Below are 23,589 nucleotides of genomic sequence, written 5' to 3' on the forward strand. Positions count from 1 at the left end.
GACCCGTCTGAAAAGGGTTAAAGAGCATGGAAAACCCATTGTAGGGTAAGCTACCTACTTGGGCAATTTTTGGTAATTATGTGAGTATCTATCCTTCTCCCACCCAAGGAAAAAACATTATATCCCTGTTGTTAAGGTAATAATATGTTTATTATATATTAGAAGCGCATTAAAATCAGAAGCTTTGGATTGGTTTGTAGTTTTTGTTGTAAAGCTGCAAAATTAGCCATCTGCACTGTGTTCATCTTGGGGTTCCAACCCTAAATTATAGCATTATGAACTCTAAATCTTACTGCTGAGCCACTCGAGGACAAAATTATAAGGGGAATGTGTAATTTCAATTTAATAAATTATCATTATGGGTTTTGCATTTAAGCATGAAGTTGCAAAGTGACATTGTAGTGCAAAAGATTTCAAATATAAACATATTTCATTTTCTTTTGTCATAAAGCAGACTGCAGAAACCGTTGAAGCTATTGTTCAACAACTTATGGAGAAGCAGCGAGCCAAGATGTCAGTCAGAACACATGAGTGTGTATGTGACACCAGTACTCCCTCCAAGTCATCTACTGCCTCGGGATCAGTGACAGTTGACAATAAAAAATGTAGCCACACCTTACATCGGATCATTTCTCCCAAGACCCAGGTAGCAGCAGCAGCTGCTGCAGCATCCGACGCTAACAACAGTACTGTTGCAGTTTCTGTAACCTCAACAACTTCAGCTCAAACTTCTGTTTCTCAAACAGTTAGTCAGAAAATAGTTACAAGTATTATCCATGCTACAACAACAGTCAGTACCCCTACAGTCTCTCAACGTTCAAGTGGGGTAATCTTTGCCACCCCATGTAAGCCACTAGTACAGAATGGGACTTCTCGAGAAGCAACAACTCTCTCTGCTACTTCAGGCTATACATCTCTGATCTTAAACCTTTCTCAACTTCAAGGAGGTGGAGGACTTCTAATTTTAAACAGTGCTGCTGCAGCAGCAGGAATGGACTTGAATTCAGCTTCTCTTACTCCTGTGACTCTCTTGTGTGGACAGGATGCAGGTGCTGCTCTTTTAACTCCTACTACAGCTACTAGTACCCAGAATTCTAGCTCCATGGAAACATCAGACTCTTCATCGACATCTACACCCAAACACACAAACTCAAAAGTTAAATCTTACCCACAAGTCAAATTGAACAGCTCCTTAAAGGGCGAAGACATGGACTTTAATTCAAATGTATCTAGTCATAAGGATCCAAATCTAAGTCGGGCTCTTCATGATTTCACCCTTGATCCTGATGGAAACTTGACATTGCTACAAGATCTCCAGAAAGTAACATCATCAAACCTTCTCTCCACCTCTCCACCATTAATCACTTCTGATTCTTCAATTTTAATCAAAACGGAGCCTATCAACCACCCAGATTTAGACCCTGTGGATCTAAACCCTATGGACTTTATTGATAATGACCTTTCAACCCCAGATGATGAGGTTTTTAACCTTGACACATTTGACATGCTCACTGACCTCCCAAACCTAGAGGACCTTCACCCTGACCTAGTGTCCAGCAGTGGATTGTGTGGAAGCTCACTTGCAATCTCTGTGTCTAAAAATCACCACCAGAGTTCCCCAGATTCACATCATACATCCCAACACATCACTGACTATTCTCCTCATTGGTCTTATACAGAAGTAAGTAAATAATAACTATATTTGAAGCTTGACTGACCTTGTTGAAATCCTGGTGGTAGATACAAGAACTCTTCATTTTGAACTTTTTTGACATTAAATGCACAACTTGTATAGCCGTATTAGGTTTTATCATTAGGCTTTTAGCAGCAAATTGTGACATATAAAGGATTTGTCACTTGAAAGAACATAATTTTGTTTAAGTTAATATATTTATTTTCAATAAATGTTCACTAGGCTTCCATCAGGTTTTCAGATTATAATGTTACTGCAGATAAATTGAGGTAATTATTAATTATCATGTAATACCTGTTCTACAGATTATCTTGTGCACCTGTTGACATATATCAAAATAGCAGGTATTCACTTACTGAAAAGCTGCAGTGGTGTTTTGTTGCATGTCTGGATATTGTGATCCCTAAGTCACAGGCATATTTAAGAACGTGCACAATAATGATATTGTAGGTAACTGGATATAAGGATTTTACTCCTTAATTTCCATTTTAGCCACTGTGAAAAAAATTATTGTAACCTGTACAAAAAATAAACAGCTCTTTCTCACTATACATGAACAACTAGCAGTTTGTGTTTACTAATGACATTCAGCTTCTTCCTACTGTGAATTAATTTGAATCATTCATATTTTGTTTTATTTCTTTTTTAATCCAGTCAATTTAAAAAAGATTTCCTGAAACCCACAAAAAATTTGAAAAGAAATATTTTTTTATTTTTTATGTCTAGATATACCTCCCAAACAACAGGTTTAAAACCCTCTCTTGCCTCTGCGTGTTAAATAGGAAGTTTGGCCATATGAGGCCGTGTATCCCCCTACACTGTAATAGGTAGGGTGGTAAGGTCAGTTAATTTTGGTGTAGAAGGAGAATTAATTACTGCACAACTGTAATCTATATGTCATCACAAAGCTAATGCAGTTGTATTTTGACTGATCTAAGAAGATTTAAGATATATATAAATAGCTAGTCCCTAAGAGGCCAAAGGATCAAAATAATTGATTTGTATAAAAACTGAGACTTTAAATGTATAAATAATCTTTTCAAATGTAAAATTGAAATATTATGATTATAGATTTTTAAACTATATTTGATATAGGAATCTTTAAAATATGTAAATTTTTCTATCATGACCAGATGGTGGTTTAATCAATATGTTTTCCCCATTGAACAGATGATTTTTGACAATAGTAAGTAATGCCTGGGGCCGTTTCTGTCCTGTTACTACTAAAATTACTGAGATATATATTTAAACCTTCACAAAACCTCAAAATGCTTTTGGAAATGAGAAAATGAAATGAAAAATGGAGAGCAACAGTAGAATATGTGACCAACCTGTTTCCTCTGGGGATACAGTAACATTGACAGAAAAATGTGTTCAAGGAATTTTGAAAGCTGTGAATGAATGTAGTGATAGTGACATAAGCGTGTGTTGGGCAAAAGGTACACAAGGAATGTCATCATTCTTACATAGATTCTAAAAGAGTTGCTTTAAGGAGGAAATAAAATTAGACAAGTGATGAGTAGCACAATTTGCTTTCAGGGGGAACAGGGTTTACATTCAGTTAAGACTTTTTGTTTTATGTCAAATCCTTAATGAAACAAGGAGGCAAAAAGTATTGCAAAAAGGTTTATACAGTCAGAACAGTTGACTTTCAAAATATGATCTATGAAAAATGTAAAGAAAGGAGTGGCAACTGGGAGAGACAGTTATAGGTAGGATTGAATATTTTCGAGATGAAAATATGGATAAGATTTCCATACTAGGAAAATTCTTAAAGACAAAGAAAACTGGTGACTGGAGACTCCATCTGCAGGCTGTTCTGGATATGTTACCTGTCTTTGCAGCAGCTGGACACAGCTTATATGCAAAGTCAGCATATGTATATATTTGATAAACATGCAAGCTCTTGAGTCAAGTAATCCTGAAAGTTACAGGTTTATTTATGGAAGGTTATCATGTTGTTAGGAGGAGTGTTCAGTTTTTGGGAGGACTTTCTACAGGACTGGTAATAGAACAGATGATGATTATAAGTCTGTAAACTGTTGGTGGATTAACAAGAGGTTGTGGATGACAGAAACTTGAAGGCCACTTTGGCTATTGTCTAAACCTGCCTGTTCAGAAATCAATGCAGTAGACAAGTGGAACTATGTTAGTCACAAGTGAACAACATAAAGAGAGTACCAAAACAAGGAAACAGGAAGACAAGAAAGATGTCTATTCTGTTATGAAATTCTTACTGGACTGAAATCCTTTTGGTGATGTTAAGAAATTTAAAATAATTTCCAATGGAGTTGTATCAAAAGAAGGCAATATTTATGAGAGTATCCAGAAAATGATTGGAAACACTGCAAAAGACTTTATTTTTAGGAAGAAAGACAAAACTGGATTAATTAAAAATTGACGAAGAAACTGTCAAGGTAGATCCACAGCTATTATTTCAGAGATTAATTACAACTACCAAGGGTTCCATTCCATAAGATGAACTGACATCTGTTTTCTCCTTTGAGCTTTGTACATATCCTCCTGCCTTGTTAATATAAGCTGGTAAATCTTCCCTTGCAGCAGCTGTGAAAGCTAAAGTGAATCCAGATAACAGTATTCCAGGTGAAGAAATCAAATATGTGATAGATGGAAGAATGCTTTTGCAATGGCTCCCATAGCCAAGAGACTGCAGCTATGCACAACTTTGTAATATGTATTTTGAATTTATACAGTCGAAGTACAGCATGGCAAAGCTACAGTGGTATTTGATGGATATAATGATGTACCCAATACCAAAGACAATACTCATCTACAATGCACTATTGAGTACATTGGCATGGAAGTTAAATTCATTGAGACAGTGATTATGAGAGGCAAGAAAAAACATTTCTTGCAAACCAAAAAGACAAACAAAAGTTTATCAATCTGTTAAGTGAAAAACTTCAAGTGGTTGGTATTGAAATTCTGCATACAACTGGTGATGCTGATGTCTTGATTGTAAAACAGCTGTACATTTTGCAGTCACAGAGAAAATGGTATTGGTGGGAGATGACACTGACTTACTTGTGTTGTTGTATCACTAAGTGCAGATGGATTCCCTCTCTATTTATTTGAAATTAAGGCCAGTATCCAAATCAAGAACCCTGTTGTTTGGAACATTCTTGAGACAAAACGAATGTTAGGGGACAATATTTGTACTGACATTCTGTTTCTCCATGCAATACTAGGCTGCAACACTACATCAATGATTAATGGATTTGGGAAAGGTGTTGTATTGAAAACATATGAAATAAGCAATCAAACAGAAAGCATACCCTTTCCCTGCCACTACTTTTTGAGATTGCATGTGCTTATATTGGATAATGTCAAATTTCACCTTCAAAAACACAGAATATCATTCTCAGATTGAGAATGATCAACAATTCGAATCATATTTTATAGTATGATGAGGAGTCTCAACCTTAACGTGCTTATGAAATTAGGTACAAATCCGATCACACTTTACAGAGTTATTAACCCAAAACTCCGAAAATGCCCTATCTCCCCATTAGAAAAAATGCTTCAAAGTGGTACAAAGTCCGGATCCAGATTTGAATCGGGTACAAATTTTTGGAGGAGTGTCCCATACTGACTTCCCATCTTGTGTAAAATTTTCTTGTATGTTGGTCTATTAGTTTTTGAGATAGGTGCATAGAAATACAGACACACACACACACACACACACACAAATACCCTTGCCTCCCCTCTGGGGGGTGAGGGTAAAAAAGTGAAGAAGTTGGGCATGTTGCTTCAATATTCAATAGTGAAGTAACTAAATAGGAAGTAATAGACTCAGGTGAGTTGGCACTTCTGTGTCCATACAAGAGTAACAAGAAAGAAAGTTTGAACAGTCTACATGTGTAGTTATGTAATACAGTTTTGCAAATACATTAGTTAGTTTCAATTTTTGTCCTTAAAAAGTATGTATGTAATAGTGACCTAGCATACATCTATATATGAAAAAACAAAACAGTTCTTTTCAATATTGCTCAGATGATCTCATACTGGCCAAAATCCTATTTTTAAAGGTTTATTTATTAAATCTTTTTACATCAGTCACAAGACAAATACATTAGCTCTGCAATTACATATCACTAACTATAAATAGCTTATTCCCTTTGTCAGTCTGTCAAGAATGCTTGCATGCTCCTTTATTGGTAATGCTCAACAATAAACACTGCTTAGCAACAAAACTATCACCTGATTGTTCTTAGGGCAACTATGGTGTTTATGTTGAATGCTCAATATTCATGTTGATTTGTAAGAAAGGTTTGCTTTATTATTCTTTATTTTTTTGATAACTTCAATGATATAACAGCAACACAGTTGAATTCAGAAGTTTTATGACATTGAGTTGTAGCCAAAAGCAAAATAAAATTTACCAAGTAATGTTTCAGCTAAGCCTTCTGTTATGTTTATGTATTAAATTAGACTACAAATAGGCCTACTATTACTAATGTTATAGAGTCAGTGTTTAAAAGGTTTTAAGTGGTGAATAAATGCTAATTAATAAATATTCTTTTGATATTTTAACACATGTATTATTTACTTGGCCATAAAACATAAAAAAAATTACATTTATTACTACCAAATATCTTTTATCCTTTGTACAGTTGAAAAGAGTTGAAAATTTCTGTCAGAATGTATGAACTGTGTTTTCTATTTCCTGACTTAGAATACAGTGAAAATGCTCAAGAGTGTATTTAAGTTTCTTTCAGAGTGCAAACGTACTTTTGTTCATGATAACATTTAATTTTTCTGCATAGTTTTTACTAAAAATGTGGTGATTAAAGAATTACTTCGAGATTGATGAAATAAGTTAAGAGTAGGTGCATTTTCGTGGTGCAGAGAAATTTGTTTTATTTGTTCTATAATTTTAATTAATCATTCAACAATGGTTTCCCATAATTTTTGACAGGCTTTTATATACTTATAAATTATTGTTTTGGAGCCATTATTTCTGTTTCTGTACCAAATTAACTGACCTTAACCTCCTGTACCTTATGGAGTAGGAGATATACATGGCCTCATATGGCCAAAATTCCTATTTAGCACACAGAGGCAAGAGAGGATGTTTAATATGTTTCTTGGGAGGCATATCAAAACATAAAAAATCAAAAATAATTTCTGTTCAAACTTATTTTGGATATTATAACAGGATGACATGACTATTACATGCCAGAGCAGTCATTGTACTAATAATAGCTTGTTCAGAATTATATACAAATTATTCAACTTGGCTTTTAATTTTCATCTCTCAAGTCAGCCTGGTGTAATTTAATATAATTTTATCATTTAGTGGTGGTTTTAAAACTGAACTCTTTAAAAAAAAAGTTGCATTCTAGTTTTCAACATCCACTCTGCTTACAAACACTTTAATTTTCCTGCTAATGTTATTAATCTTAAATGTAAAACCTAATGACTTTTTATTTCAAATCATTATTTCTTTTGAAAGGGTGGAGTGAAGGTGTTAATTACAGGTCCCTGGGATTCAACAACTTCTGTATACTCAGCCATATTTGATGGTGTCAGTGTCTCAACGACATTGGTGCAGAATGGCGTTCTACGTTGTTTTTGTCCAGGTAAAGTTAGAATTTTTTTAAAGATTCATCAAGCATATGAAATACTTCAACAAGATACAGTCATAGATAAATAAAAACAATATAAAATCCTAAGAAATTATGAGAAAAATCTTTTTTTTCTCTCTATTGTTCAAGGTATTCTCCACTTTACTGTTTTCAAAATATTTTGGTTTGTTCTTTAAGTTATTATTAAAATTACTTTCTGACTTATGATCAAAAGCTGAGTCATTAGGAAATTTTAAAGTCAAATTTTTAAATAGTTATGTCCACAATGTAAGAACCAAATTTTTAAACCAACAGTTGCTGATAATACTTCATACTTGCTATGTTTGAAGGAGCTAAAACTGTATACTATTGGTTCTTTAAACTTTCCTTATAAGTGAATTTTTAGGCATCATTAGAGTTTTTGGAAAGTTATATGACCATAGACCAACTAATAAATTTCAGTTGGAGTTCTAATAATATTATAGTGTTTTTTTTTAAAATAAGTACTTAAATTGTTTACATAATGATTGAATGTATAAACTAAAACTTCATATCCAACACTTGGATTTAGTATTATGGTAAATGATGAGGTTAATTCTGGCATTTTCTTGTACATTTTTTTCTTTCTGAAATAACTTTACGATACTGTTTTAATATAACCATAATGATATTAATTATCTTATAGTTGGGGTGGTGAAACATCTAAAATGGGTTTTTATAATTATCTTCTTTGTACACAACTACACCAATTCCAGACAAAATATAAACTTCTGTCATTTGTTTTGTTGACCTCATTGACCCAAAGTTGATGTCAAAAATTATGTTTTTTCTTTGTATCTCAGTGAGTTCCTACTTGAATACTAACTCTTATATTGAACTTTGGTCACTGACCTTGCCAGTTCTTCTTTGTTAGAATTCAGTAATTGTAGAATATTTTAAAAGAGTTCTGTTTTGGGGTATTATGGAATGATTTTCATGTATGTCAGTCACATGCTCTCAAATATGAGTTCTTATAATATGAGAAAAATCTCCAGTATAAAACACTTGGTAGTTTTTCAAAGTTACATATTAAAAAAGCATACAGCGTTAAAAGCGTGACAAACAGAATAAAATGTAATAAGATATTTTCACACGATCTAGGAGAAATGACACAACTGTTAAGGATCTCATAACAATGTGTGTGTGTCTCATAAACTTTGGTTTTATCTTGTTTGTGAAAAAAACAGCTTTTCTTGCATATTTTTTGAGACTCTTTTTATACATGTACCATTTATTTGAACTTTAGCTAAAGTTTTCTGTTTATTATTCATTATTTAACATTTGGCTGAATCCATCCTCATTTCAAATACATTTTATTTTGCCAGAAACTTAGTGATTTTAATTGCCCAAGTGGAATACTCTGCATAGAAAATTTAAACATTGGTTTAAGCAACTACTGTTTTAATTATGTACACATCAGTTCATCTCATAGTCTTAAGATTTTTAGTCTGTAAAATATGAAAAAGCTGATATATCATATTTAATTGTATTTCTTATAAAAATGAGTATGGTATCTTTTACAGCTCATGAAACTGGTCTAGTGACGTTACAAGTGTCCTGCCAGGGATTTGTAGTTTCAAACTCTGTGGCATTTGAATACCGAAAGAGAAACATGATGTATGTTGCCAATGAACAGGACTGGTTTTGTGTGGATGGCAAGTACTTATTTTCCATTACTTTTAACATGATATTTCAGTACTCCACTTGGAATAGTGTCACAATTTTTTTTAACTATTTATATTAAAGGAAGCTTGTTTTCACAATAATTTCTGTTGAAATATTTATGATGTCATTTATAGAATGTCTTTGCACTAGTGAATATATCTGCCTGTGCTTTTGTAATTGGATACATTACTTGCTATGTGTGTAATGAAAGAATTTTTAAAGTCTCTCTTCTCTGGTTGGTAGTTTATCCTTTTGTGATGGTGAATAAGTCTCCTGTAACTTATTTCTAACAGTAAATATCTTCTATCTATGTTGATAATTTGTTCGTGACAAACAAGTCTCGTATCTATATCTCTTATCTATGTTGGTTATTTATCTGTGACATTGTATAAATCTCCTCCTACCTGTGTGAACAATTTAACTGTTTTTATAATGAATAAGTCTCTGCAACTTATAATGATTTTTCTATCTATGTTGGCAGTCTATCTATTTGTGACAGTGAATAACTCTCTCCTATATGTGGTGGTGTCTCACTGGTCAGGGTACTTAAGGGAATGATGATATATATATATATATCTAGAAACTGCTAATCTAGTTTACTTGGCCTAATCAATACATGTGTATTTGCACATTCTTTCACCTTATAGTTTTGCTGCTCTAAACCATCTGTCTTTAATTTGAATGACAAAAATTAAAAGTGGTCCACCTTTACTCTTAGGTGAAGCTGTATTTAAAATGTTAGACCAATAGCTCACGTGACTTTTTACGTAGGCATTCACAAAAATTTCCATCAAATTTGAGTGGTTTTTGTTGAATAACTTTGCACATGTGGCTTTTATTTACACCAAATGAGACTCCTAATTGTAGGTTGAAAAGATCTATCACTGTACCAAATTTGAAAAAAATCCATAAACGTTAAGGATGTTTTTATATCAAATAAAGTTTCTGTACTTTTGATGCAAAGATAAAAAAAATAGAAAGAAACTCAATGAAAATTGGAGATATTATATCTGAGGTATTTCTTAATGGATTACCTTGAAATTTGGTATGTGAAGTAGGAGTCCAATAGAGAACATCCACTGAAAATATATAATAGTTTGGATTACCACAGTCCAAGATACAGAAGGAAAATCACTAAACTATCACTCCTGTTAGTAACACTCAGTGTGTCCTGCAAGTTGTTTTGGCCACACAACACACTACTGTGTGTCTTGATAATGTCAGATAATTGTGAACTTTAGTTGTTTGGTTATCTTAATAATGCCAGTTAAGCGTGAATTTTAGTTGTTTGGTTATCTTAATAATGTCAGTTAAGTGCCAGTTAAGTGCTTTTTTAGGATTTAAATGTTGAATACTACATGAAAATTGTAGAATAAGTCCTTTATATTTCCTATTTCATTATATTAATTTCTAATGCATGAAGAACTGTTTAATTCAATATGTTACATTTCTTTTAATCTGTAGATCGAGTATTAAAGTTTTCCTTATTGGAGCGATTGGAAATGCTGGAGACAAGAATGTTATTTCAGCCACAGGAGACAGCAGTTTATCCAGCTGGAATTTTTACGCAAGTAAGATGTACATTATAAAGTAAACTTCATTCACTAAAGTGTACTGATTTGGTAGTTGAAAAGTTAGTAGTCTGTTAAAACTACTTGTTGTGGTAGTAAATTAATATATAATTGCATTAGTCTGTTAGTGACTATCAGAATATAGATTATTATTATTTTTTAACAATGTTAATTTGGCATTAGCCTGATAAGGGCTGTCAATTTCTAGTACTTATGTATATGTGATTCTTTCATTTACAAAGTATATAACACACAGATTGTGTTAAATGAACTAGTGTAGAGACTTGCAACATTAGTGTGAACAGGTGTATTTGGGAACTGTTGAGTGATTTTGCTAAAAAATAGAATATTCCTTTATATTAATTGTGAATTAGGCTTGCAGAGGCTCTTATATTATTTTTATATCTCTGCAGAGAGACATACTCTTTTTGTATTGTTTCTTCTTCCAAACACTTTCCTATCGATTGACATTACTTCATTTCTTGGCAGATTGACTTAAAACTTCGTAGAATTATATGTTGGTCCAATATGTCCAGTCATCTTTTTCATTTTTTTTATTTAGGACTTTTTAAGGATTTTATGGGGTGAAAGGTCAAACAACCCAAAAATGTATATTTTAGACTCCTGTGCAGTCATATTTAGAGCAATCAAGATGCAAATTGGTGCAAATATAAATTTTCATGCACCCAACACAGTGACATACAAAAGAGTAGGATTTGCCCATTTTGAGTCTTTTTTAGGGTGTCAGAGCTCGCAAAAAAGCATAATTTTGGAGTTTTGGTCAATTACTCAGACATATTTTGAACAATTTACATGAAATTTGGTACAAAGATACTTCAGGCAACACACATTGATAAACAAAAATGTTGGACTTGCCCATTTTTAGTAATTATAGGGGGTCAAGGTGTCACAAAAAGCATAATTTTAAGGTTTTTTGACAATTACTCTACCATATGTAAGCCAATTGACATGGGATTTGGTACAAACATACTTTGTTACAGGCCTCAAATAGAGATGTAGACAATTTTGCAATTTTTCTATGTTTTTCACAGAAATTCACCATGTTGAAATCGGGTGGCAGACATGTTACATTTGCCTGCAAATGTTTTTCTATTTAATTGAATATGTTTCTTTTTAGAATTCTGTTCTAAATTTGTCTGACAAAACAAATCAGCATAAATGTAAATTTTTAAAACCAATCAAATTATGCACAGTAAAAACTTTTATGTGCTTTGTCTGATTTAATATAGAGATACAGATATTGTGAACCAGTTAAAAAGGAAATGTTAAGACAAAAATCTCAAAATCTCACTGTGATGTATCATTAGAATTTCTAACCTTAAAGGAATCATATTTGCTAACTTTAGTGTAATATACTGTATAAATAAATTTCTATTTACTATTAAATTATAAATAATACAGACACTGTTTTTAAATCCCTGTGTGTGTGTTGTAGTATACTTTGTGTGATTGATTCCGAACACAGGTTTCATATATTTTATGATATTTTTAATTTTTCATCTAGGGGTGCAGTGAAAAACAGAGAAACTTTGAAGATCGGTTAGTTGTTTTATGTCAAAGGCTACTTGTTGGAACTTGGACTTTAGGAAATGACACAAGTCCCCTGCAAGTCACCTCTCGCTCTGATCTCACTTTACTTCACTTAGCAGCAGCCCTTGGTTATAGCAAACTTGTATGTACTTTGCTGCATTGGAGAGCTGAAAACCCGTCGTTAATTCTAGAGTCGGAAGTAGATGCTCTGAGTCGAGACAAGAACAAGTGTACACCACTAGTAAGTATGGATATAAATACTGATCACCAAAGAATACTTAATAACTACAGCTATTTTATTGGGATATTTTTTATTAAGTATTACATGAAAAATATTTAATGTGTATTATGTGCATATTTAAATTCATATCATATATCAAAGCTTGAAAGACATGGTAAAATAAGCACACACGGGTCTAAAATGTACTTTACAGTAACAATGCTTCTCACCAAGCACTACTCATAAAATCCTACTTCTGTTTATCCATGTCTCCTTATTTTCCACATCTGTATTGTGTATACACTGCAGAATTACTAAAAGCATATGGAGAAACAAATCTTGTATCATTTTGTTTTCCACTCTCAGAATTGGGAGTGTGATAATATATTGATCTTAAATGTTTTCCCTTACTCAATCACTTAGGTTAACAAAGATGAGTTTTAGCAGAGGTAAAAAACATTTTCTGAATTGTAGATGTTCAATTCAGATTTTTTTTCTCAGAATTGTATAAAATATATACCAAGTGAAAAAAAAGTGGTAATTCTTGTTGTTGTATTTTTTTTTATTATTTTTTATCTACTTTTGCACTAGAGGAGCTGAAAGTTTCATGTTTTCATTTCCTCAGTTGTGGGCTTGTGCTCGTGGGCATAAAGAGGTGGCATTGTTGTTGTACCAGTGGAATGGGCCTGCAGTCAAGATCCAGGACAGCATTGGTAATGACCCCTTAACTATTGCTCATCACAAGGGTCATCATGAACTAGCTGAGCAAATCGAACATTTGGAACAAGCTCAACAGTATCAAGAAGGTGTTTCAGGGTGAGAACCTTTTTCACATTAACATCCATCTCAATCTGAATATGTTTTCTACATATTGTTTTTTTATCAGAAATTTTCTTTTAATTGCTTTTTCCTAATGCTCTTACTTTTTCATTTGGATAATCATAATGTGTCATATTTCAAGGAGTTTTTCTTATAACTTTTGCTGTTAACAGGTTTAGCCCTAAGCATAGCACTCTTTTGGAAAATCATTCCAAGTCTACCATCAGTAGGATGTCTTCTATCCCTGACATGATAAAGTTTTCATCCTCAGTGTTACAAGTCCTAAATCCATTACCAAATCTCACTTCTTCCAAGAACACTAATCAAACAGACTCTCATATTCTTCTGACTAAACAGTCTTCTGTGGATAGCAGTCTCTCTCTTCCAGGACTCACCGCATCTGGAGAAATGTCTAAGCGACCCCTTAGCACCAAGAGCTTGTGCAAAGCTCCATTATTATCTCGTAGTGATCGAAGCCTATCCTTACCCTTGACGAGCTCCCCCATTGTAAAAACTTCAAACATCAGAGAAAAGGATGGTATACCGTCACCTGGTCTGATGGATACAGGTAATGCAACAGAACCAAGCTAACACAATGAATAAAGAAGATTAAGATAATATGTTATCTTTGAAACAAAAATTGCCATTTGTAATTTTAATATTCTAGAACAAGTTCCTAATCTGTATTTTTAAAACCCTTAAACCTTCGATAAACATGCTAGATAATCAATAAGGTAGCTGTTGATTAAAATTAAGTGTTTTAGAATATTTAATAATCGTGATCAGAGGCATAGGGTGATTCCATAAGTTGATGGCACATGTGTGATGTAGAAAAAAATAAGCATGAATCCAAGAACTGTATACGTCTCTAAAGCTAAAGGATCTTAAGGTGCTTTAAAATGAAACCTAAGGCTTTTCTTACATATGTTCAAATAAAGCTAATTTTGTTACATTAATGTGCTTCTAAATTGTCCAAGAAAATGCTAAAGGCCAAAACAAAAGAGGACAAAAGAGCAAAACCTCTCTAAAGATATAAATAAATTCATTAATTAAGAACAAGAAAACACATTACTCTTACCCTTCCTGAAAACTTTCAAAAATCAATTTACACTTGTTTTTGTTCTACACCTTGTAAATGTGAATGAATGATTAATACAGGTAAATAAAGTGCAAGTGTTACAAAAATAAAATGTCATGGGTGTATGATTTTAAGTAAGGTGTACATTTTCACAACAGATTAAATGAATTATTAAAAAAGTCAATTTCTTCCTACTTTGTGGTTTGCATTGGCTGCTTACCAAGTCACTTCCTTAAGAAGAAAATGCTTAGGGGTCATAAAAAGCTTTCCCATTGTCCAAGATTATAAATGGACTACTGTCTTAGCCAGTGACAATCCCAGGAAACATATAATTAGTATTAACATAAAGAGAAATTTCATTTCTTTACAACAAGTTGAATAAGGCAGGGGAAATATACTAACACAGCATTTAAGCAATGGAAAAATTTTGGGAACAGACAGAAAAATATCCTATTTTAAGCATAAAATCTTTAGAATTGATGGTGTACGTCACACCCATAACTGGTCATGATTAAATTCAGCGACAAATATAAAGGACTATCACCAGTTTGTCCTGTTGTACTCATTTTGTTTTATTTAGCTCTTATAAATTAATTTTGCTTATGCTAGAACTCTTAGTTTCATTTCTGTTTTCAGTTTATATTATGTCAGCATTGTTAACCTCTTTAGATTTATATTAAATTCTGTTGTTTCGATATTGGCTGAGGTTTTTATTTTATGGGGCATAAAACATCATGTTAAAGTAAATGAATGTTACTCATGCAGTTCTGTTGTGTTTCAGGTGAGACATTGTCCAATAATAAGAGTCCTTATATAGACGTTGTTGGTGTTTCTGATGAAGAACAGAATGTGGTAGCTGTAACAAAAGGTTTGTAACAATAGTCTGGTTTTTCTTCACTAAAGTTGTATGCTGATATTGGATGTTAGAAATATTGATCTGTTTCTTAATCATACTTATTAAGTAAGCATGTCTTTCTTTGTTACGATAGATTACTGGCCATATATGGTCTAGTGGTTAACATTCCAGGCTGTACAAGGATCAAGGATGTTCTTTCAGCTATGAGGGCATTATAACCATAATAGTTAATTCTGCTATTTCGACTAAGAATAACAGTATAGGCAGTGGATGCTGCTGACCAGTTGTTCTCCCTCTGATCAACACTTTCGATTTAGGGATGACTATGTTTGAACCTTAAGGATCTCTGACCTAGCCATTTAGCCCATGTGTCCCATAAGCTGCCATTCAGATTTATAATAGCAACACAAGTAGATTGCTCTGTTACTCCTACATTGAAATGTTACCCAAGCTAAGCTCCTTCATGCTCTTATTTAAATTATACATATTACAGGAGAAGACTCCAGATTGAAAGAACTCATTCACCAATGAAGATAAACATCTATGCAGTATTTAAGAGGCTAGGAGACCTATCTTAATTCCATAAAGAATTCCTGTTGTATTAGTTGTTACTAAATACATAACATTACAGATATCTAGAAATCACTGTGGCTGAAGGAGAAGATACGTATGGTTTTTACTGACCGATAGAAAAAATCTCTTACTACCTAATTTAAATCATTAGTTTTAAAGCTACAGTAGCCTCATAAATAATCTTTTTCTATAATGTTTCAGTTATATTCAAGTTTCCTCAGCAGCAAAATAGAATTAAACATTACATTCCAGCTAGCGCAAGAACACTTGTTTTAAGTCATCACCATATTCGTTAAAACGTGTTTATCAATATAGATAAGCAAAATGAAAACCTCTTAAAATTGTAAACTTTTGTTTTTTAATCAGACTATTTTCAGTTTTATTGTGTGGGTTTAGTGCCAGAAATAATTTATCAGATAGGCTTCAACACAAATTTTCCAAACCAAAAAAAATCAGTACAATGTTGTTGGCTACTAGTGTTTGTTTTTTTATTAGAAGTCATTTTATTCTTAATTAATTAATTAATATAGACAAATTTGCCAAAAATATCTGATGATTTTTATTTTCACTATTTTTGGAATTTTTAACTCTGTTGTGTTGTTTCTGTCACTTATGGGCAAAAGTATAATAAAAGATAGAAAATTACATGTTATTTATGTTAATTAGAAAAGTTTAATCTTCATCAGGTTCAGTGTGTTTGTAGTTAGAACAGTAAAAATATATTTTTATAAAAATTAATACTGAAAAAGATTTTCATGCTTAAAATTTTGTTGTTCACTTTATAAATGTTTTTATTAATATCAGAATATTTAAGAAATTAGGTAAATTACCAATTACTTATAAACACCTTTATAACTGTCTAGGCTTTTGTGTTTAATTACAGTTGGCAACAACATTTCCAACCACCCACAAACCTACACTAATTGTGATCTGAACATGGGCGATGCAGACAATCAAGTTTTAAGTCTGGCAGAGAAAATCATTGCTGCTATGCCTGATCGTATTAAAGCTTCCTCAGACACTGGTGTACTTGCAGACTTTATGGAGATGGAAAGTGAAGGACATTTACCACAGGAAGATAGTGGAATCTCTGAAAACCACTGCAATCAAGATAAATCCTCAGTGGAACTGTGCCCTGTGGATGAACCCCCTCCTCCTCTGTTGAGCGAAGAGTTTAATTTTGAGTTCAGTGACCACCAGTACAGGTAAGGAAAGTAGCTGAAATTTTCAGTTTAGTGTAGGTGTGTTTGACAGTTTTGTTTGTTTAACTAGAAAAACTACTTGAGCAAGTTTTTCCTTGATTTATAATGACAGTACAAGTACTGTCTAAATTTTCTTAGATTGACAGTTGTATTTCTAAAACAATAGCTATAATTGGAGACAATTTTTTTTCTATACATATTTTTAATCATTAAAAAGTTTTTAGCAATAAAAAATAAATATAAACAAAATACTTTTTTGGTCAACTTCCTATACTATTTTAAGCACATGTCAATGTTTTAAATTACTATTATCCATGACAACTAACTGGACTGTTTTATAATTAGAAAATAATATTATAGAAAATCAAATATGGTGCATTTCTAAAGCCTAAATGTTTCTAATACTTGTAATGAAACACATGAAGTGACTTAGGTTTAAAAAAATCACTTCTTTAGGCTTACTTATTTAATTTCTGCATCTTACAGATACTGTGATGCTGGTACCCCGAACTCTTCCTTAAGTCCCACTTCTTCATCTCTTCAAAGTCCAGCAAGCTTCACTTTGGAGTCATGCTCACCACCACCCACCACTGCAGACTTTTGTGAATTTTTCCAAGCCTCTGGTAAAATTATGGAGAGAGATTTTTCGAACTTAACACTTTCGGGTAAGTGGAATTTAATGTTCCAGTTTTTTCCATCTTTCTTTACTGTTTTCCAGTTTCATTTCTTAGTTTTTATTCCTAACTTTTCATTTAGTGGTTTATTAACTTTATTTTTACTTTGCTTGCTTTGTTTATCTTTCATTTATTAAGATCTGATGTTTTTTGTTTTTTAGTTTCACAGGTTTCCTTTTGTATTAAGTTCATTTTCTCTCTATGTGTAGTTCCTTTTCTTTTTCTCTGCTTTCTATACTTCCTTAGTATCTGTAAATTGTACTGTTTTTTACCAGCATACTTCTTTGTTAAAGGTGTGAGTTGTTTATATTTTTTCCAAAGATCATGAACAAAGAGAACTTTATGAAGCAGCCAAGATTATCCAGAAAGCTTATCGCTCCTACAAAGGTCGCAAACGTCAGGAGGAGCAGGAAAAAGAAAAAGCTGCAGCGATTCTAATTCAGAGTTATTATCGTAGATATAAACAGGTAAGATAATGAGAAGTTTGTTATATGTGGTGAAAGGAATGAATCTACATGTACCACATATTTATATATTTAGTAGCCGGCCTTACCCAGCATTTCCTGCGTGTTACCTGAACGGAGGGCAGATGTTTAGCTATTTTTAAACAGAAAGGATCAAAATTTAGTTTTTCATGTAACAATACATATCAAATGGTCATATTTCTGTTAGATAAATGACTTGAGAGCATAAGAGTTATAGAAAATAAATGAAATCATAGATGTATAGCTCACCCTCTTTTTTAACAGTCATTGCAATGCCTCTGGATAAACAACATTTTTGACTTCTTGTGGAGTCTCATTGTCACCTTTGTTGCATACGTTTTTCTGTTTTTGATTGGCAATCAGAATTGTTTTTCTTTTCCTTGACATTTTACTCTGAGGTACAGAATCAGTGTAATACCTAACTCCCCTCCCAAAACAAGGTGAATAAAAAACAATTTATTTTTTGCAGAATTTCTATATACAAAAACGTTAGTCTTGTTTGTTCGTAGACACGACAGCATTTGATGGATATGTATTCTGACACGACAATGACATTTCTATAACATACATATAAATTTTTCTGATGTTATTTCCACTTAAATCAGATCAAAAATCTGGTCCATCTTCTGTTGAAAAAAATAGATTTCACATTTTTCATTTGACACTAAAAATTTGACATCACAGGCGTAAAACCTGTGTACACTTATTCCATATCTTTATAGGCCTATTATTATAGGGGTTGAAGGAATTATATGAATTTTGATTCTTTTATACGTGTTTTTTTTAAACCTGTTGTTACAAAACTGTTATTGTTTTATATTATTGGCAGAAATGATAACATGAATTGTAACACTTTTATGCATGATTTCTTTTTAAAAAAATGTAAAAAATAACAGTTTTATAACGACATGTTTTCAAAAAATGTCGTACAGAATAAAACCTAAATTCTTGTTCAGCTCTCAATTTAACAATCACTCTCTCAGCTAGCCAAACTACTCAACTTACTTTGACAATATTGAGAAACTTACACAAACACAGTATCTATGTAGTTTTGATGTAAAATTAAACATTTAATTTTACATTGTATTATTTGAAGTATGAAATACTCCTTTATTTTTTCTCTACATAATACCTATAATTGTATTTTCCTTATGTTTATTATATTGAAGCTATTAATTTATATTCTATATTCATCATGATTTTATGTATTTAATAACTTAATTCCAGATGTCAGTTACTGTTATGACTGTTGCCTAGATACTTATTTTAAACAAGTTTTATTGCCCAGTACATTGTTGCCCAATGAAGGCTCCAGTAAAAGGGGCAAAAGCTTGCAAATAAAAAAGTATTTTAACGTAGAGAAAATTCCATGAATAATAAAAATAACACCCAGGTGCACACCCTCAGAATTCTCTTAGTATCTGTGCAAAGTTTCAGGTCTCTTAAGTTCTTTCCTCTTGAAGCTATTGCACTGACTAACTGATACACAAACACACAGGCTGTTTAATTAGTATAAATTGTGTACGTAAAATTATTAGTAATAACCGATAGAGCCATTGCATGAGATAAGGTTGTCAGATTTGACCCTTTTTTTTCAGTGCCAACCGATAATGTAATGTGCAAACATGATTACTTATAAAAATTATGTAGAGTTTCAAACTTTTAATGTGTGTTTGTGTGTGTATGGAGGACACAGAGCCATCTTGTTGTCATTCACACAATTCTGCACAAAACTGTAGTAATAATCATTTACCTATGTATATTAGTTCTGAGAGAAATGAAATTCTGTAAGTCTGAAGTCTGAAGTCAGTGTAGAGAGAAGCTATTAATCATTATTAATCTCAACATGTAAATATTTAATAAATCTGGTTGTCAAGAAAACTTTTCAAACTGTACCATGAATTTCAACCAAAATCGACTATGAAGTAGTTAAATGTTAGGAACCACTTTATTGAATATGTGATAAGCATTGCAACTATAGTGAATTACTTTTATCACAATAGTAGATAAAGAAACTGTGGATATATAGCAAAATGAAGTAAAATGCTAGAAGACTTATTTATGATTATATTTTTTTTAGTGTACTGCCAAATTATAGATGAAGAGTTTGAAGACTATAAATGATGTTGCTTTTTTTGTTTTTTCACTGTGCTTACCATATTGAATTTTGTGTTTTGATGCTGTTAGCTTAACTGACAATTAACAGAAAAGAAGATGGTACAGATTTTATCCTGTGCCTAAACAAAGATACTAACCTGATTCTTCTTCCAGTACATTTTTGGCAGCTAGCTGAAGAAGTAGAGCTTCTGGGTTATTCCAAGCTACTTGTACTTACTGCTTCCATTTCAGAATTATTCATAATCTTTTTTTGTTTGTAGTACCTTTACTACAAAGAGATGACTAGAGCAGCTCAAGTGATACAGAACCAGTACCGTAACTACTGCGAACACAAGAGATTCAAGAAAAGTCAAGGAGGAGGAATCTTAGCAGGTTCTAATGCCAGCTCTAGCGGTCTTCAGGGGACTTCTAGTCCCAGTCTTCAGTCTTTCTACAGAACAATGGGAGATGGAGACAGTAGACGGCCTAGTTGTAGTCGAGAAGGAACCCCAACATCAGTCTTTAAGTATGTTTTTAACCATATGTAGCTTGAGAAGATTAATTAAATTCTACACCATAGAGTTACCTACATGTGCTAACTGGCTATTATGTATAAAAGCTGTACATTTTGATGTATAATAATATTATAACCCATACTAAATTATCTTATAAGTGTTTTTGGCCTCATAATAATAATAATAACAATGATCGGGCATGATGTTTGTAGATTATCTTTTATTAGTAACTGTCAATCATGAGTTTCATCTAGAATCAGAGAAATATTTTAGTTGGTGAGTACAGTGTAAACACAGTTAGGTGTATACTATAAATGTAGATTACTGATTCCCAGCATTATTATTTTATTGCTCTAGGTAAATGGGAGAGCTAGGCCTAAATATATGTATAGAGCTAATAGTATATATTAGCAGCTCTCAATGTGCACAGGCAGTATAGTATATAGATCCCATTGTTGTTTGCTAAGATCCCCCCCCCCAAAAAAAACAATTCAGGTAGTCTGTAAATAAAAAATTTGAGAACCACTGGAATATATGGTATAAAACTAATGCAATTTGTGCCATGGTCTTTTGCTTCTTTTTTATTTGCATTATTAAAGAAAAAAAGTGTGTATAGCCAGTGGCCTAGCTAAGCCTAAACTTACATGTAGACCCAATAGTCATATTCAATGTAAATTTAACACAGTTTGCTTCATTTTTGATTTCTCAATTTTTATTTGCAAAAATATGTGTAGGCATATGGGCTTATATGGTTTTTCTGCCTCTGCCATCACCTAATATAGCTGTTTAATAGTTTAATAACAGTAGTTCTATGAACAGAGTGATGACCGAATGGTATGAGTTAACGCTACTCTTGAAATTAGATGAAAAATATGGGAGACATATCACTTAATCAGCAGAATTAATTAGCACTGCTTTGTATATAAATATGTGTGAGTGTTTGAACTTTAATATTAGCACAAAAACTTTTAAAGGTAACCTAACTTATTCAAAGAATTGCTTACTAGGCTTATATTGTATTCTGTATAAAAAAAATAAGATGTAGAGATATATTGTTGTTAATTTCAGAGGTTTTATACCTAATGTTCAAATCTATCAGGTGTAAAATTTAATGGTCTTGTTATTACTCTCATAGGCTGCACCAACCTAATGTTATTTTGTGCTGCCAATAATATAGACTTAATCTCTGTATTTTGGCATTAATAATGAATTGACAAACATCAGCATAAATGATAACATTCAGAAAAGTTGTTAAGTCTGTGTGGACCTATAAACTAGCATGTATATAGTTGCTCTGTATACATGTATCATAGGAATGTAAAAACCCTTAGTGCTTTTAGCAGGTATTTGATTTTGAAATGAACAAATTATGTAAAATTATTAATCATGAAATTTTATCTTTTTTCAATCTTAAATATAGTTGGCTTCATTTCCCCCTTGAAACCCATGCTGGGATTATGCCCCTTGACTCTACTTGGCCTGCTTTTCAGTATTTGTAGCTTCAGTTTCTTCTCATACCTGTAATAATGAATGTGTTAAATCTTATAGTCTGAATTATCAGTGAGACATAATGGATCACATAAAATTCATGTTTTTCTGTTTTTATTTTTTTTTATGATTTAAAAAAACATTTTTACTTCTCAATATATGAAGACGCACCTACTCCCAGAGAAGACAACATCAAGCTGCAAGAAAAATTCAGCAGTTCATGAGACAATCCAAAAATAAGTGAGTGATACCAATATATTAATTAAACTATCCATAAGAATTGGGTGCTGTTTTAATGATACCAATGTATTTGTTAAACTATCCATAAGAATTGGGTGCTCTTTTAATGATACCAATGTACTTGTTAAACTATCCATAAGAATCGGGTGCTGTTTTAATGATACCAATGTATTTGTTAAACTATCCATAAGAATTGGGTGCTGTTTTAATGATACCAATGTATTCGTTAAACAATCCATAAGAATCTGGTGTTGTTTTAATGATACCAATGTATTTGTTAAACTATCGATAAGAATTGGGTGTTGTTTTAATGATACCAATGTATTCGTTAAACAATCGATAAGAATTGATACCAGTGTGTTTGTTAAACTATCCATAAGAATCAATGTTGTTTTAGTGATACTAATGTTCGTTAAACTATCTATAAGAATAATTTTTATAAACATACAATGAGAATCAAGAAACAAATCTTAAGCTTCATTGAACGGTTCAGCATATCATTTATGTGTTGTACCAAATGTGGAGTTATTGCTTGATAACAGGAAACTGTATATTACATTGTTTTTAAACTTTAAAATCATACAGTATATTGCAAAATTTGGTTTACTGAATGCAAAACCATTTTTTAACAAGAAATGTAGCATAAGATTGTTATTTATCATTGCATTGATTTTCCTTTAGCCTTTATCTTAAATTTTCTAAAAGGGCTCTTTTATTATTTTGTGGTGAGATTTTGAAAATCGAACCGTAATTGAGAATCAAACTTTAACTTTTACTGTATAATAAGGAGCTTGTTTTTACCGAATGCAAAAAACCATTCAGTAAAAAAAACTTTGCTCTCCCATTTTTCTATACATCATTTTAAATTGTTTGTTATTTAGTCCACAACAATGATATCAGTATTATTTCATGTTTATAAATATTCATCAGTAATCAAGAAACAAGCTTTAAATCTTAACTACTCATGTGAGTAGTTGCCATGGGCTCTCCTCTTGGAGTAACCTTTGCCAATTTTTACATGTGTCACATGGAAAACAAAGTGCTGCAGGACCACCACCCCGCACTGTACTGCAGATACGTCGACGACTGCTTCATCGTTACCAAGGACACTGATGAATTAATGAAGCTCAGACAAAACCTACAGGACAACTCTGTGCTTAAATTCACCCACGAAATAGCCACTGACAAAACCATCAATTTTCTGGATGTACATATCGACGCCAACAACAGCACAT

At 32.3% G+C, this 23,589-nt stretch overlaps 1 protein-coding gene across 1 annotated transcript in view; it reads left to right on the forward strand.

The window, feature by feature from the left end:
* LOC106459624 (calmodulin-binding transcription activator 1-like) overlaps positions 1–23,589 on the forward strand; it is a 201,616-nt gene that overhangs the window by 168,481 nt on the left and 9,546 nt on the right. The window contains exons 9-21 of the mRNA XM_022386151.1: positions 452–1,681; positions 7,170–7,296; positions 8,844–8,975; positions 10,450–10,556; positions 12,082–12,348; positions 12,953–13,143; positions 13,320–13,714; positions 15,006–15,092; positions 16,537–16,858; positions 17,342–17,520; positions 17,851–17,996; positions 20,393–20,637; positions 22,280–22,354. Coding sequence (XP_022241859.1) covers positions 452–1,681; positions 7,170–7,296; positions 8,844–8,975; positions 10,450–10,556; positions 12,082–12,348; positions 12,953–13,143; positions 13,320–13,714; positions 15,006–15,092; positions 16,537–16,858; positions 17,342–17,520; positions 17,851–17,996; positions 20,393–20,637; positions 22,280–22,354 — 3,503 coding nt within the window. The remainder of the gene's footprint in view (positions 1–451; positions 1,682–7,169; positions 7,297–8,843; positions 8,976–10,449; positions 10,557–12,081; positions 12,349–12,952; positions 13,144–13,319; positions 13,715–15,005; positions 15,093–16,536; positions 16,859–17,341; positions 17,521–17,850; positions 17,997–20,392; positions 20,638–22,279; positions 22,355–23,589) is intronic.

The sequence above is a fragment of the Limulus polyphemus genome, unplaced genomic scaffold (genome assembly GCF_000517525.1).
Source record: "Limulus polyphemus unplaced genomic scaffold, Limulus_polyphemus-2.1.2 Scaffold639, whole genome shotgun sequence".
NCBI lineage: Eukaryota > Metazoa > Arthropoda > Merostomata > Xiphosura > Limulidae > Limulus > Limulus polyphemus.